This window comes from Sinohyriopsis cumingii, chromosome 1 (assembly GCF_028554795.1).
Source record: "Sinohyriopsis cumingii isolate HCF-2022 chromosome 1, ASM2855479v2, whole genome shotgun sequence".
NCBI classification, from domain to species: Eukaryota; Metazoa; Mollusca; class Bivalvia; order Unionida; family Unionidae; genus Sinohyriopsis; species Sinohyriopsis cumingii.
This window is the reverse complement of record NC_142961.1, coordinates 7,510,236-7,529,082: the sequence shown is the minus strand read 5'-3', so window position 1 is coordinate 7,529,082 and position 18,847 is coordinate 7,510,236. Positions and strand designations below refer to the sequence as shown.

Below are 18,847 nucleotides of genomic sequence, written 5' to 3'. Positions count from 1 at the left end.
CATCATGCAGAAACCCCATCTCATAAAATCATATTAACTGTGACAACAAATATGCCATCACTGAAATTCATTTCATGGAATCTGCATCAAATGTGAATAAATTTACACATGCCGAGACACCATTTCTAAACCATATAGCTGTACATAATCTCTTTTCTGGGAGAAAATAATTTTTCTGATCTAGTCAAAATAATGTTCTACAACTCATAAACTGTACAAAATTCCATATGCAAATGGACAAATAAACTTTTCATTTTACTGTTAATAAGAAATCATAAACATAAATATAAACATAATAATAATAATAATAATAATAATAATAATAATAATAATAATAATAATAATAATGATTATCATTATAAACCATTGATTGTCATAATTAAAGACAGTGACAATACTGAGGACAACAAAACAGACTTGAAGTCGTGAAAGATGTGATGGAATCATGTACTGTATGCATTCGTGCGCCGTTCTGGCAGGCGAGTCAACAATCTGAATCCACCCATAGGCAGGAAACAATTTAAAGTTCTTGGTGGACTTGGTAGTGTTGTACTGACATTTCCAAATTTCAATGCAGACATTAAAAAGTAAATTTTCCATTCTGAGGAAAATTCAGACTTATCCTGGGGAAACCTGGATCAAGTAACAGTACACCATCTCCTAAGTGTTAAAATGAACAATGAAGAAGACTGCCAGCAATATAATTCCTGAGAAATGCTAAAAGTGCTTGTGGCACATATAAGAAGAGTATGAATGGCAGAAAGTTACAATTAACGGACTGAATTGATGAGATGATGTTCATAGTATAATATGAAAAGAATGTAAATTAGTTCAATAGTTGCAATTTTTGTACATTTGCATGCTAAAAATCGGGCTGATGCATATTCTCTTTTGAATTCAAAACTCATAACCAAATTCTGGAAATCTGTTGGTTTTAGCAGATTTGATATGTGTGACTTGGTGATATCAGCTATACTCAAATCTATTAGCACATGCTGTTGCAGCAGAGGGCTTCTGTGTTTCCAATTCAGTAGGTATTTATGATATAATTTGTAACATTGTGTTATGTTATGTTAATACAAAATTATCATACATTTCATGTAACATGTGTAATAAGACCTCATGACATCAACATAGATGACACAAACATGTCATGCCAAGGAATGGCACAAAGACCAATGCATCCAAAGGCACTTAAAAGTCATTTCACTACATTATTGTGCAGTTTGGTCAAATAAAATCAGTATTTTTCACGACACAATAAACAGAACCTTACATATGTGCTCATTTAATATTAAACTTGTACGTCTATATCTTTTGCAAGCAAGAGTGAAATTAACTTATTTCATAAATTTCATTTGAAATGAGCATAGATGCAAGATGCTCTGTTTATGTACTCTGTCATGTAAGAATACATGCAACAACAAAATTATACAGTCTGATGTGTGCCCTTGGGAAAGATTTTGAACCCACACAACAAAACTCTTCCTTTGCACCAGTAAACCTATAGAAATAAAAGTTATGTGGATATAATATTACCTGTAGATGGTAGCACTATATTTTCATCCAATCCTAATTTCCTCGGTGTATCACTAGAATTCTGCCAAAAGTGTTGGTCAGTAAAATGTTTTCTTTTAAAAACCCGTGTTTGCACCAAATGCCAGACTTTACTGCAGAGCCAAGAAATTACATGAACACAACCAGAGACTCTGAAAGAAAGTACAGTAAATGATCCATGCTCAAGTCCAATCAAACAATCTGTGTTAACAGAACTAGTGATACTCATCAATTCGGTATTATAAATTGGAACTAAATGTACACAAGCAGTCAAGAAATCTTTTCCCAGAAACATATTGATATGATTATTTGGTGTACCAGAAATGGATGCAGTGTGAAATTTTACATTATGATCCCACCTATGTTAGCTTTCAGTTACATCTAACTGTGTTTTCTTGTACAATTCCACCCCCACCCCTGGCAATTTCATATTTACAAAGTAATTAATCTTCAATTTAATACTGAATTGTGAATTACTACAAGTTCGTTTTGTGAGAAATCAAGTTGCTTGATCACTGATACACTGTAACTTTAAAATGTGCTACTGTAGGTGACAGCAGTGACCTCCAGCTGGTGATTTGGTAAACAATAGGGCATGCCTGAAACTTAGCAATTCATTACTGATACACTGTAACTTTAAAAATATGCCACTGTAGGTGACCTCCAGGACAAAATTAGGTAAACAATAGGGCATGCCTGAAACTCAGCAATTACAAAATTTATTTTTAACTGGAATGGATGAACATCAAAATGTTTTATTGCCTTTGGCAATTTTGGTGTTGGCAGCACCAACATAAGCAGTGAGATCAGATTTAAGGACTTTCTGAACAAATTAAACATTTTAATTGTTAATATAAGCAGATATTAAGTACAATTTATCATTTTATTTACACAAAACACAGACACACACAGTCATAATAAACCATATAAGTCCAACTGCAAACAATACAGACCTGGATCTGCAGGAGCATAAAGCACTGACAGATCAAGGTCTATGTTGATTGTATTTTCTGATTACTTCTAACAATCTGCATTGACCCTGATATGTGTTGGCAGATCAGGGTTTGTACAGTTTGCAATTGGACTTGACTTATATCAGGTACTTATAGTACTTGCTCTAAATGCTTTTTTACCACTAAACATGGGACCGAATCTTGCAACAAATTACCGATTTTATCCTCTGTTTAATACAGTTTACACCTCTTGTGTGAACTTTATTGGACTACTTTACAAACATGTATCCTGCATGGATGTATTACTACACATTTTACGCATACTTCCTGAGACTGAAATTGGAACGTCCTCAGCCTTTTCCGTTGCATCCTAAATAAACTAAAGAAAGACAACTTGGATTTCAAAAATGTCCATTTTGAACTGACCTCAAGTTCATGGCTGTTCATACCATCAAAATATACTGATGATACATAATTATTAACAGAGATACAAGTAATACAGTAGTTGCAGACAAATGAAACTGAAAAATTTCTTCCAATTTGTTTCATCACAATGTTTCAGGAATAACATTAAAATTAAATGTGCAGTTCCTTTCATGGATTGTTGAAATGTGGAGTGCTCTTTCAAGACCTATCATTGTTGCAAGATTTTATTCATCAAAATCATCTGTCAAAAACTTACCATAACTTTTTGAAACAAATGGAAAATGTTCTTGTACAGGATAAAGAAACGTGTATACTCAGCGATATAAATAAGGACCTTCTCAAGACTCAAATAAGGAACAACTGGATGGAATTTACTGAATCATTAGGCCTAGACCAGCTGGTAAATTTCTACAAGGGTAACAGAAAAATCAAGCACTCTTATTGATCACATTTATACCAACCTACCAGACAATGTGGCTTGTGTTAATGTACCAAATGTTGGTCTTAGTGACCAATATCCTACTTTTTTGACAAGAAAGGTTAATTGCAAGAAAAATACACACAAAACGATCACGTACAGATTGTTCAATTTTTTTTATTGAGGAACAATTTCTCAATGACCTATATAAAGTTCCATAGAATATGATACAACATCAGAAGGTGTGGACTGACTTATTCATGGACATAGTCTCTACGCATGCACCACTGCAAGTACATCGAGAAAAGAATGAAATCCAACCTAACTGGCTTACTGCTGAAATCCTAGATGCTATGAAAACACGAGACCAATTCAAGGCTATGAGAAACCATGCACAATATAAAGTATGGAGAAAAGAAAATAACAAGTATGATTAAAAAAGCTATAAAAAACCCATATCAATCATTGCTTGAAAACAAAAAGAGCAACAAACACAAACTCCATTTGGAAAGTCTTCAATGAACTCACTGGAGGAATACACAAAGATCAGACAAATAAAATTCACTCCCTTCTGGTAAATGACACCATAGTCACTGATGACACTGACACTGCAAATGTTTTTCAATGATCTTATCACCAACATTACCACAAAGTTAAAAGAACCAGTGATAGAAAACAACTTTAATGAACTGAAAAAGTTCTGCAGCAGCAAAGTCTCTAAGGAGGTATGTTTCTCTATCCCACCAGTATAAAACAACTTTGTTCAAAAATGTCTCAGTGAACTTGATACCAAGAAAGCTACAGGACTTGATCAGATTGGTCCATGACTCATTAAATCTTCTGCCTCTGCTATTGTAGATAGCATAGCATTCATAATTAATTTAAGTATTGCAACTTCATCTGTCCCCAAAATATGGAAAACTGCAAAAGTAACTCCTATTCACAAATCTGGTTCTAAGGATGACACTAATAACTACTTACCCATCTCAATACTATCAAACTTGTCAAAATTGATTGAAAAACATGTCCATGACTCATTTATGTCACCAAACACTTGCTGTTACACCCTAATCAATCAGGCTTTAGACAGAAACATTCATGTAAGATTGCCTAACTGATAAATGGCTTCAAGCACTTGACCAAGGTAGAATAATAGGATCTGTATTTGTAGATTTCAGGAAAGCTTTTGACATGGTGGATCATGAAATCCTTTTGAAGAAACTGAAACTCTACCAATGTGACGAAAGAAAAATTAGATGGTTTACTTCATACTTAAGTGAGAGAACACAACTTGTTTACATAAATAATGTTCTGTCTGAACCTGGAACAATTAGATATGGAGTACCACAAGGTTCAATTCTAGGTCCATTACTATTCATTTTATTTATTAATGACCTACCACTTTTACTAAGAGACTCAATATCATCTACAGATCTCTATGCAGATGACACAACATTGTCAGACATCCAAAACACAAAGCATGAACTCGAAATTTCCTTACAGAATGCCCTAAACAAACTGGAAAACTGGTGCACATGTGATGGCATGATGGTAAATACTGGTAAAACTAAAATATTACTTATCTCAACATGGCAAAAAAGGACAAATCTTGATAGTGATGAACTATGTCTGACATGGAAGGATAAAAATTTGCAAATGGTCTGTCATGATAGACTACTTGGTGTTCTGGTAGATAATAACCTATCATGGACCGAACATATCAAACAATTCAGTAAAAAAGTAAATTCAAGTTTATGGCTTCTCAGTAGGATAAGACATTTTCTTCCTGAAAGGCAAAGAAAACATTTTATAACAGTTACATACAACCCTATTTAGACTACTGTAATACAGTATGGGGTAATTCCAATGATTAAAACATAGCAAAGCTGGCACATCTTAAAAGAGCATTGGGGTTAATACCAATCCAGAAAGAAATCAAGGAAAACTTAGCTGGTAAGTTAAAAATATTACCTATTAAAGACCAAATCATTTGAGAAAAGCCAAATTAATGTACAGGATATCCAATAATAGTGCTTCTGAATATTTACAATCACTATTCTAGTATAGGCTACCTGGCAATACTCCCCACCTGCAATCCATGTCTACCTAACAGTATAAAATTCCCAAACCAAATAAGAACTGAAGAGTCCCTTAAATGGAATAATGCTCTAAAGTCCAAAAAGAATTTCTAGGAATTAAAGATCAGACCAGTTCATCTATTCACCTGTAGTACATTTAAACCATCTCTGATAATTTTGAGCAATAAGATTTTCAAATTTAGCCACTGTGGCAGTCATACTGAATTTAAGACTGGCAGTTTTCATTTAAGACAAACTGGGCACCAACAAAAGACACCAAAAACAATGAAAACCCCCATGCTGATATGACCATCCATTTAAGAGAATTAGACAAAATTGTCAGTATTTCATTGGGGATGCCACTTATGAAGTCTAATCATCACTATTTTCATTCTGGACAACTACATATAATATGTGTGTGAAAACCTGGTATCAATATGGCTTTCCTTTAGGAGGAGTAGCATTAACACAATTTTCTAGATGGCTGCCATAGTTCAACTAAACATAAGAAGTCTTCTGGTGAAAACCCAATGTTGATTTGACTTTCCATCTAGGAGCAGTGATATGATTTTCAAGATGGCTTCCATGGTGGCCATACTGGATATCAGATCTGCATCCTTTTCATTGAAGACATATTATGCATCATATAGTCTATTAGTGTAAACCCCATGTTGACATTCCGGACAAATAGTAATAAGATTTTCAAGATGGCTGCTGAAGTGGCCATATTGAATTTCTGATTGACACCATTTGCATTTGATACCAACTAAACTTCATATGAAGTTTTTAAGTGAAACCCATAAGCTGATATGACCATCCATACAGTAGTAATAAAAAGATTTTCAATATGGTAGATTTGGTGGCCATATTGGACATCCAGATAGCAAGATTTTTTTAAACCAACTAGACATCATAATAAGTCTTCTGTCAAAAAAACCCATATCAATATGACATTCCATTTAGAAGTAATAGCAAGAACAAGATTTTCAAGACACTGGACATTAGATCAGCTCTATTATCATTTAGGACCAACCAGATATCCCAAGAAGTCTTTTAGTGAAAACCCCAAAACACCATGTTCATAATATTCCGTTCTGGAAAAGTAGCCGTTATCAAGATTTTCAAGATGGCTGCAGTGCCAGCCAAACTAAATGTTTGAGCAGCACCGTTTTCATTTAAGACCAACTAGACCGTGGGAGAATGTTCACATCAAGTTTCATGGCAATTCTCCAAGCAGTTTAGGAGAAGCAGCAGTAAGAAACTTGTGCTAACAAATGGATGGACATTGGATGATGGATGAGAGTTAACAGGCCATCACATAAGCTCTTCTTGTAAAGCTAAAAGTGTACAGGTCTGCCCTTGGATGTCAGTACTTACAGATATATGATGACACTGAATAGGAGAAGAATTAACATCAACAGGAAAGTCCATACATGGTGGAATACTTGCTTGGCCTTCTCATACACAAAGCTCAGCCATTCATCTAAAACAGTGTTAAAAAAAGTGTTAGTACAAGAATCTATGTTGAGGTTACTTTTTGAAGCAAACATCAACTTATCAAAGTCTATCATTTTAAGTATAATGAATTCGTCTTTAGATGGAAGGTCATGCTAGTGGTTAGGAAATAATTACATACTGAAAATAGAAACTCCCAAGTAAATCAACCTTGTGTTCAACTTTTCTAAGTTCCTCATTCCATCCCCCCTCCATCAACCCCACCCCTTTTCTCTTTCCCCAGGAAGTGGATCTAAATTCTTACATAATGATACAAACCTACCACCCCATATATCCAAAGGTTTTAAAATAAGCTAAAATCTGCAAAATCTGAGGAGCTGCAAGATTATGCATGTCCAACTGCAAATGCACAGACCCAGATCTGATGTCACAAAGTGCCAGCAAATCTCAGTCTGTGCAGTTTGTTAGGAGTAATCAGTAGAATAAACAATAAAGACCCTTATCTGCAGGCACATTATGGCTCAGCAGATCAGGATCTTTGATATTTTGCAGTTTGACTCAACTTATAAGCAAGTATATACCGTATATGCTCTTGTCTACCACATTGTTGTCTACCAACAGTGTAGACTGGGTTCTCATGGTCTCCATTATTCACTGTAATTACAATTTCAAGTTAACTTGACAACAAAGATTTGCATGAGAACAAAGCAATGGAAAATCTGGGTCCATAATCATATTGATAGATACGTGTACTGGTTTTGCATTACACATGGCAAAAACAAAAGCAAACTCCTGACATTTCATGTCAACCTCTCTTAATTAATCAGACTCGTTCAACCTGTTGGGAAAAAATTCCATCTAATTTGGATAAATACTGCTAAGGATTGGATTTCAATCTGATGACATCATATTTTATCACACTCAAAATATGGTAAATATAGACAAAACAGACTTTATATTAAATTTATGTCACGATTTCACATGAAAATATTGATTGTCAAACAAAGTTATCTGAAATTTTATCATCCCAGAATGAATAATCAATCCAGCCCATGATGACCATGTCAGTCCCACAATGAAATTAGAGTACAAAATATTGTTCATTACAAAGCACCAGAAAACAAGCACACAAAGGCCCTTCAGTATTTTTCAAACAAAAATGAAAGCTAATTAAACAGCAAACTATAAGATATAAAGTCTGCTCTTCTGATGCCATTTTCTTCTAAATTAGGTAACTGGTACACATATATTAGTTTACCTCATACTTATTCTTCCTTCTTGACATCAAACCTTTCTTTGATCAACCATATTGTTACAGCATGCCTTGGAGTCTGATTACTGAGCATAAATATAGTGGCAGAAAAGTATCTGCAGGGTTCCACAAGAAGCCGTTTTCTTTTCACCTTTTACACTTTTAAATCTCTCTGTCTCTCTAACAAGCAGTAACAGTTTTACATTATGGAAATTCTCAATGACTTAACTTATATGACCTGATGCTGTTCTACATTCTGTGTCATATTTACAACAGCGAATTCCTGTTACACTCCAAGACAAAAAAAATACACACTTTTTTAGAAAAACTCTTGAATATGTATGGTAATAAATTGTTTAAGTAGTGATTGTAACTATCATCGCAATCATAATCATGTCTCAAAATAATACCGATAACAGGCATTGATTATGAGTTGATTGCAAACTCTAAGTAAGAATCAAATTTAGGATGCAACATCTCATACTGAATTAGACTGCATGCCTGCTAACACACAAAAATTAACATATGAATGTATAAATAAACAAAAATAGCAGCCAAACTCCTTACAAGTAAACTCACAAATATTAAAATCTGTTTTTTATTCAAGAAGCCTTTTAGAATTGTGTCATGTTGCTATAGTACCCACACTTCAGCAATGTTGTCCACAATGCTATCAAATACATAAATTCCATTGAAAGACTGGTTGGGTAGATATATTGAAATATTTCAATTGCAATGTGGAAATACTGTATTGTCACAAGTGGCAATACTAAATATTTCCACTTCCTGAGTGAAATAATTACTGGTAATAATAATAATAATACTATACTATGAGAGGTACATGTACACATCTTGATAGGTTCAATGAGATAATGACTTTTCCAACTTCCTGCTGTGCTGTGACTGAAGCACTACTGATAGTGAATCAATGGAGAAAATGATGAAAATACAAAATGTGCTTGTTTCTATATATTTCAGGGCAACTTCTACTGCCCTAAATTCAGCTGAAAATATTGATGCACCATCTGTTGTAGTATGATTTTCACTAATGAAGGCTGCAACAGCCTTTTCACCTTACTATGGGCCATCAGTGTAAATTCTTATGTAGTTAGTAATGTTCCTTGTACAAGTTATAAAAAATGGAAGGATTTGTCTTGGAATCTATTTCCTTCATGCAGCATAAAGACTAATTTGGGTTGCTTTAGAAGCTATGGTGGTGTTACAGAAGCAAACAACTTTTGGGTTTTTGAAAGAATCATGATGTTTAGGGTGGAAGAGATTCTAATGTCAAAGGTAGGAATGGCATTTAGTTTATTTTGGTAATTTTTGTAAATGGGTTGGAAAAGAGTCACATCTTAATTTTAGGGCATACTGAACAGGTAATGTTTCTTGCCAATTGGATATAGGTGGTTTGTTTGCTTCAGCCAAAAGGCTTTCACATCAAGATGTCCTAAACACTCCCAAGCCGAGTCATATTCTGATGGTGAATTGTGTCATGCATCTTTAAGACTTTCTGGCTGAACCATAAAAAAAACACAACCACAGCCAAACGATTTGAATCTAACAAAAGTTCTGTAAAGGTTAAAAACAACTTTTCAATCAGCACCCCAGTCAGTGTGCAATACTACTTTGAGTAAATCATGCGCTTTAAAAGCATTCTGCTTTCAATTTCTTCATCTGTGCAAGTTTAGTATCATGTTGTCTTCACAGCTGACAGCTATGCATGCATACTGTTTTTGATTTTGAGAATTTGATGCCACTGGCCAAATTTTGAATCTTGTTTTTATATTTTGCTGCAATTGTTTTTCAATTTTATCATGTGATGTGATTAATAAGATATTAAGAATCAATCAACCTGTATGAAGCAAATCCATACCAGGGGCTAAATTACTTGATAACATTATTAATTTGGATGTAAAAAGCATAACAGATAAAACAATGCCCTGGGGCACACCCATCACTTGCTCATAGATATCAGAGACAGTTAAGCCCACTCATGCATTTAATTCCTTATCTGAAAGAAAAATTGAAATAAAAGTGGGTAGAAAGCCTTTTAGAACTAGATCATGCAGGTCTTTCATTATTCCATACTTCCATGTTGTATCATAAGTCTTTCTGAAGTTAAAGACAACAGCTACTAAATGTTTTTTCTTGATCAATGTAGTGCAAAGGTGGTGCTCTAGTTTTGTATTTTGCAAAAGTTTAGAAATTTAAAGAAAAAGAATTTCCTCAGGTTTCCTCACTAGCTATACTGGCTATTTAAAAAAGGCCTTGTATATCTTAAGTATTGATCAAAGAACCTTTAATTCCCTTTATTTTGGTGTATGATTGATGGGTGTAATAAGGGTTATAGAGTATACAGTCTGACCTTATTTCAGATGTGCACCATTCACAAAACTGCTAGCTCCACTTGGTCATTTTTCACTTCCTAGACTTCAGAGGTAGATTGTGTAAAAATGCCAATAACTTTTTTTTTTACATTTTATATATTTGCTAATTCATTCACTGCATTTTCAGAAGATGGTATTGTCTAGTCTGGCAAAATTTATTTTTAAAATTTCAATAACTGCTATAGTGTACTTTAAACTAATTAAGGCAGAATGTTTTAGCACAAAGAGCTGTCATTTTAGTCAGCTGTGTATTTATATCAAGTACAATATCCAAAGAAATTTCAGCCATAGTACATGAAAGTAACAAAGAGGTATGCCAACATTCTCTCCACTGTGCATGTTGCAAATATAAACAACTTCACCTTACAACTACCACTCTCTCAGAAGTCTGTAATATCTGTAGCAAGCCCCCAAAAGAATGTTTCATGTCTAAACTGATGATTGTTGGTACTATGGTAATATCTGAAGCCACTTTGGAAAGGGGATATAAAATTGTTAGTCTCCAAGAACCAAACAAATCTTGCATTGATCATTAGTTCCACAGTTTTACAGAAAGCTCAACAAGGCGATGTGATGGTAGCTGGCAGGATCTGTGCTATCCTTACCTGATTTGGCCAGTACAGGTATATTCGTAGCCTCTTTCGAAGTTTTAGGTATGTTGCCAGTGGTCCATAAATCAATGAAAATTTCCAAAAGAGCAATTAATGGGTGTTCTGGTAGGCGTTTCAAAAACTGATAATGAATTTCATCAGGCCCACTGAATCTATCTAATGTTAGTTATACACTGTATGTTAATTCACCAAGGTGTACAGAATGCTATGACCATCCTAAACCCCACATATCCTGACCCAAACTTGAAGGGTATAACAATGGTTGTAACATTCTGTACACCCTGGTAAACTAATATGCAATGAATTTATTACCTCCTTACGTCCTTACACAATAATTGTATTACCTCCTTACAGCGTTACACAAGAATCTCTTAGTTGCCATTGTTGGCTATGAAGATGATTGTTTACAAACTGTGCACTGGTTCAAGCAGTTACTTCCCTTTGGACCAAATTAAATCTCCTGCCGAACAAATGCTGAATCACTATTGTTTAATTAACTCATTACCTTCAGGAAATTCTTTTCATTTTCACCTTAAAAAAGATGGTAGGAAATGCAATTTTGAGGATGCTTCTGAATGGATCCAAACACATCAGTTTCCAAAGAACTTTTATATAACTGGACACATGGGGGTATAAAAGATGTTTTTGATTGTCTATTTTGGCAGCACATCTGCAGAAGATTGAAAATTGGACTCCTGTTTTTCTTCTTCTTCTATCTTTCTCCATATTGTAACCATGAAGTTTGTGTCCTGCCCCCATTTCACAACGATCTGACAAATGTCCTAGTTTCTGCAAAGGTTTATCTGTCCATATGCAGTTCAGACAAGTCTGATTTAGATCTAAGGTGAAAAAGTCTCAAATCTAAACACAACTCATTTCTGAAACCTGTATCTTTCAGCATAAACACAAAATGTAATAAAATTGCTTATTTCCACTGTATTTTTAACATGAGTAGAAGGTCTTATTGTTTGATATCATTATATAACTACATCTTTCCCCTTTTCAATAATACACCACGTTACCGAGCTGGAAGTAAAGTACTGCTTCATGATACATAAACGTGACATGCTGGGTTCATGAGTTATAGTCGAGGCATCTTTTGTGGGATGATTTCTCTCCTAACTAATATATTAAAATCATTACATACTGTACATGAACTGGTATATTTGGCTAAATCTGATATTTGCTTTTAATTTCAGAAGCAGAGGTTTTCTGGCATTTGTCTTTTTTTTTCTACCCAGCTTTGTAATGCCAGTAACCACCTGACTGATATGTTCTGCTTGAAAGTCACATCCCTTAGTTTTTACCTTGATCGAGTTCTTAAAGTAGAGCTATAAAAAAAGGTATATATGGCTTTTATCCTGATTTTTTGTGGTGTCTCCAAAATTTCAGACAAAATTTTCATACAAGGGATTGTTGTCAATTTTAAATGGGGTGGGGTGGGCACAATTTTAAACGAGAATGGGAATTCTATGTGTGATAAAAAACTTTTAATAAACAAAGCTAACTTGAGAGTTATTTATTTTAATTATCAGTACAACAGCAGTTAAATGGCACTACATCGTATAAATTAGATTTGCATGTAAAAACGGTGGCATTACACCATAAACCATAAATTGCACATCCAGCATTATACAACTGCACCAAGTTCAATTGGTAAAACAGTTTAATAACTAGACATTCATGGAAGGCACCTCTTTGCTCAATAGCAAAAAGTCACCTAGTAAGAACTTGATTATGGCAATTTATCTCTATATCAAGTGTTTATATCATCAGATTAAGCTTTCTTAATATTAATGAAATAACAGGTTTTGTTCTGCTGACAGTAAATTAACTGTATGCAATTTCATTTGCTCGTCCATTTTTAAGGTCTATTAATTTGGAATGATCTGCAACAAAGCCAGAAGTAAATGTATGGTGCACAGCTGTTATGTACGATTAATTTGTATTATCTATTGCTTTTCTTAATGAATATATGCCATGTATATCTACATTTGTTACTTGACTTTGTTCAAAATCAAAGTTATAATGTACCTGACCAGCAACATTTATTTTATAAACAACATAATCATACATTTCTCTATGAGTGTGGATTAAATATTCAGATCATTAAATTTGGAGGTAAACAAGTTTAATCTGATTCACTGACATAGTTTCTCACTTGGTAATTCCTAAACTTGATAACAATTTTGAATATTTCTATGAAGGAGATTGATCTACAACCAGAATCTATTATTGTGTCTTAGCTTTCTATATGTTTTTTTTGAAAAATTACTCATTCTTGCCTTAACATCTGAAGCAGAATCAGTCATATTTATTGTGTTAAATGTTTCATTTAGGTGGATTTATTTAATCAAAATATTATTTGCTGGAATTACAAATTGCTCAAAAATTTTCTATGACTGGTACATTTGAAATTATGGTTAATTCAGACAAGGACATTTTGGATTATATTATTGTGATACATCAAAAGACTTTGCACATCATCATACTCCAGGCCATTGGCACATTAGCACATTCAAAACTACAGGTACATCAGCACATTCAAAATTGAAATTTGGAATACCACTGGAATTCAACTTGAACTTCATACATTTGGATTTGTAATAGAACTTTTAGAACTAATTTGGATTTAATCTGCAATAATTTTTAAATTTCCACTTTGTAATCAAGAGAAATAAATTACTTGTTGAATTTTATAAAACTTTTTAATTTTTGTTCTCTTCTGTTATTTAAGACCGTAGAGTTGTAACACAGCACAAGTAATGAGTCTCTACTTCCAGGACCTGTACTTTCATGTCCTCAACTCCCCCTTTCAAATATTTAGTCTACAGCTCTCTATATATTGAAACCCAATTTTTGGGAGAAATATGCTCCTGGACTTTCATTTTCAATATATTACAGAGAGTTTCAACTGTGGAAGGAGAGGAAGCTAAAACAATGATAATAATAACTCTTACTTAACTTTTCATATTGAACAAGTAATATTAGCTATTATTAGCTATCTTTGCTAGAAACAATAAACTTCTCAAGCTGAGCTAAGGAAAGTTAACCTTGCCAACGGTTACTCAAATCTGAGTTTTGAATTTGCAACCCACCTGTTGCTAATCATATACTCTACCAACTAAGCTGAAACATTACACAAATTGACGTTTTCCTTTTGTGTCATAATTTTGATTGGTCCAGCTTTAGCCTAAAACCAATACTTGGAAGAGACCTTTTATCACGCACTTCTCTAGACCCAATTAGATCTCTGAATCCATGGATACCATGTACCAACCACTGATATCAATCCACCTCTACTCCCACCCAACTTTTTTCCCCCAGCTTCACAGGATACAGTGGTAAAACTCATCATAGACAAGGGAACAAGATGGCAAGGGAAGCTAAAATGTTGGTTAAAAGTCTGGAAAATGGAGTATCGGGTGATAACAACTTTCATTCATTATCATACACTAGTATTACAGTCTCGTTATTATACACAAACAAGAGACCAAAATACACAAAAATAAATTTTAAAACTTATCAAGTTATGGATATTAGATCTACGAAGTATATAATAGGAGATAAAATGACACGTTTTATTTAAATTAAGTCAACATACAATGCTCACAGATTCGTGCATCAGTAAAGTTCCCTTAAAGGGTTTGAACATGAACTGATAGAGCTGAATTCAAAACGTTTTTGGATTGGTTAATTCGAGATTAAAATTTTAAATATCAGCATACCAAGTACAACTCCATGTTGCATGCATGTATTGGAGGAAAAATAAATTGAACAAAAAAAAAAGCAGAAAAGACAAAACTATGTGCAATAAATATATCACTGTAAATTTTAAAGACTAATCCACATATTAGCCAAATGTCAAAACTTTCAAAGTGTGTACATCGTGATTTTCACAAGAAACGAGGCTGACATTGAATGCAGATGTTATCTCAGCATATTCAGTCTTTTCATTAGATGTAACTTGTGACACTGTTTCAACGTACCATTCAGTCGTAAAAGTTTGATTTAGCCATTGAGTCAAGTAGGAGATTTTACAACTGCATTTTATCCTTTTGATTTCACAATAAACAAAAAATAGGGATCCAGACAGCTTATTATATTATGATCGGTTGTGTGAATTAACAAGGAAGTGGTGATAAATCGAGAAAGGGAGGAAGATATTCACTTATCCGTTATTTCCATTACCATACTTATATACGTATCTAACGCTGACTGCAGAGGGGATGGGTGAGGTGAGAAAAACTCATTAATGTACAATGAACTCACATTTTTTCATTTCATTAGTAGAACAAACTTCACAACTGCAATACATCATTCTGTTCTCCCTTTTATAAATACAGGTACTGTGCATTCACTCCTTCAACAAGACAAGACTTTTTGCAGTTTTACTGAAGCTGCTTTACAAACATGTATATGAACAAATTGTTGTAGCAAAGAACTTTTAATTGGATGTTTATGTAGCAAGAAGATCCAAAATGGTAATCCTCCCAGCATAATTCATCTACTTTTTCTGCCATGGATTTATCTTCATTAGATTATCTTTATATGGGGAAGAACACCTGCTTACACACATGTACATGCAGAACAATACTCCCTGCTGATTCACCTGTTGAACTAGAACTATTGCATCTAGCATTAATCTTCATACAAGCTACACAATTATCTGGCCTGACTACGTCCAACTTAAAGTACCTGTTACAATCTATTATAGTGCATTCAGACACTGCAGCACTTAAAAGTGAAGTCTTACTCGTTATGAAGAGAGAAATATCAACTGATAATGTTAAAATTTAGCATAAATACCTGTATCTGTTAAATAATTGTACTACCGTTTATTTTTTGAGCCTTTGAATTGGCATTTGTTTTCCTCGCTGTTACTCTTCAACCTAATGTTGTGTGTGACCTCATTGCAGTGACCTTGCTAGGGTCAAGATGGCCACTATGGCAACCATATATGTACATCACCATTTTCATTTGGGGAAAGCAGACTGGTATGAAACTATACATAAAGTTTCAAGGCAATCTGTTAAAGGGAAGTAGTGATAGTAAACTCAAGTCAATGGATGGATGAAACGAGAGACACCTTATGCAAAACAGATCAGGAGAGCTAAAACAAAGAGGGTTCCTGTATGCTTAACATGAAAATAATTATGATCAAAATTGGTGAATGAAAGATCAACATAATGCCAAGTGTATCACTAAAAAAAATTAGTGTGCAAAAAAATGGAATCATCTCGTAGTTCGCAAATTTAAATAATATATTTTGTAGGATTGTCTGGAAAATATTTGTTCCATAAAAAACAAAAATATGATGAAATATAAATCAATGAAAATTTTGGTAAAAGCATATTGGTGGCAGCTGTAAGAAATATATTCAAGTTTGGACAGGTGAAATCTGTCTTGTTCATTTTATCTTTTAATTCAATTTCCATGCAATCATAAATGTGATATGCCCTCTTCTATTCAAACTTGAAGGAGTTCATAGCCCATCACGGCAATGTCCACAAATGCTTCTGCGACAATCTAATAATAGATTACTCAACAACTAAGGTGGCGTTACTTTAATAACTGTTGAGAAATTTAAAGTACCTTGATAGAAGGATGAAGATTCATTATCTCTAGCCAATTACAATGCATAAAACCTGAACAATTACAGTAAGATACATGGGTAGGTCAGCCTTTTTTTTAAATCACACATTACAGACATCTTCTCTCTTTCAAAAACCTGTGGATTGCTCTTTGAAACTTGCAGTGTTACATTGAAAAATAGCTTGCACATTCTAATAAAATGTACAGTATATATAGTGCCTTCTCCTTGCAAGTCCATTTTTTCCCCAATTCATATGTAGTGTTCCAATGCCAACTGCCATGTACTGTGTTTATTTGCACAACATGGGACTTATATTGAGTCACTGCCATGTGGTATCGATAAAGAAGCATACATTTAAAGGGAATTAATCAATGCAAAGAGATAAGCTTGGCTCTTTAGCTTTAAATCTTTTGTGTTTGCCTGAGATAGATTTTTGTTTTCACACTAGGAGGGAGGCAACTCAGACCTTACTGATACATGAATTCATAAGTACTGCATACCAACTTGATTTAAAGTAAAAGTTTGTCATCATTTTACTAACTTTAACTGACTCCTTAAGATCTATTATCTATTCATACAAAATCCATTATATGAAAATCTGTGTAGGACAGAGGAAATTATAATTCTCATGTTAGCAACATCGCCCACCTGTAAGTGTTAACCAAGATTTTAGTTCCTCTTCTTATCTACTGCCCACTTTTAAGATGCAGTCAATGAATATGGACCCTGCTTCTCACAAATTACCATGGAAGAGGTGCATCAGAGAAAACTTAGAAAAACAATATCATCACAACAATAGCCACATGAGACAGAAAGATGCGCATCTTTATTAAATAAAATTAACCAAACAAATATCTCTCCCTTCATTGTTTTTATGTCAATTTTTAATATTAATACAATCTGAAGATGTGCAAAATGACCTGAAGCACAAGGAAAGTTAATATTGTTTATTAAACTGTTTTCATTTATAACTTGATTTGTGAGTGAAAAATCTGATCAATGTAGAATATAGCTGTTTTCTGTATAAATCAACCAATTACTACTGGAATCTATAAATTAAATGCCGAAGTCTCAGTTATGCATTTGTTGCACAACTAATGGTGCAACTAGTGTGTACCAATATCTTTGGTAAATGGAACATTTCAGTATATCCCAACCACAACAACAATAGTGATTAATATCAAATCAGAAGTGAACTGCGAATACCCAGCCCTACAGTAACCCCATATGCATTTCAACTAGACCCTGCAATTTATTTTCAATGCTTCATAGACAAAGGCCATGTTGGGTTACTCAGAGCTACTAAAATGCAAAGTGATGTAAAGAACAGTAGCAACCAGTCTACAATTGGTTTGCAATAAAATATGCTCTGGTCTCTGGTTTGCTGTTGGCTATGAAGCCCTCCTCAAAAGGAATAACCATTCTCTCTTTCAACAATGTAAGCAGCATGTACAGCAGAAGGAGACATGGTAAACAGCACATCATACACCCACCCCACATTTAACAGTCCTCTACATAGGCACTAGTGGTTGACTTTGAAAGCTTCACTGACCTGGATCTTTGGTTGAGATATGTGGTCTTGAACTAAAGACTATAATCTAAAGACTTTGGTCATGTAACCTGCTCTGATCCCCGAATCAAAAGGATTCTTCTATACCTCAAGAGCAAAAATGCAAGCCCTGCACACATTCTGGTCAAGGTACACATAATAAAAGTTATTATGCAAAAACCATTTTTCCTTACAGTGACCTTGATTGACCTCTGAACTAAAAAATCAACATGTTTCTTTCTTACCCAATGTATAAGCCATAAACAAACCGACAAAAGTACTGTGCCTGGTTAAGAAATAGAACTTTCATGCAGAAACCATTTTACCCCAAGTACAAACCATCCACAAAGTTTGGTCATAGTCTGTGATGTGAACTTGTTCAAAAACCATGTTTCTTTTTTTCATTTACATGCACCATGGCCAGCTTTCTTCTTAAACTCAAAATGACCATGACATCGGAATCTAAATCAAATGAGTGTTTCCTTACAAAAATTTTAAGCCATCCACAAAGTTTAATAACTATAGATAAGGGACAGCTCATATTATTGTGCAATAAAAAAAT

The 18,847-nt window shown here is 34.0% G+C and overlaps 1 protein-coding gene across 2 annotated transcripts in view; it reads right to left on the bottom strand.

The window, feature by feature from the left end:
• Positions 1-18,847, bottom strand: part of LOC149806376 (uncharacterized) — a 90,177-nt gene that overhangs the window by 51,679 nt on the left and 19,651 nt on the right. For both annotated transcript variants that reach the window (XM_089952327.1, XM_089952335.1), the window contains exons 3-4: positions 6,810-6,915; positions 1,540-1,709 (exon numbers count right to left, since the gene is read on the bottom strand). In XM_089952327.1, the coding sequence (XP_089808453.1) occupies positions 1,540-1,709; positions 6,810-6,915 (276 nt within the window). The remainder of the gene's footprint in view (positions 1-1,539; positions 1,710-6,809; positions 6,916-18,847) is intronic.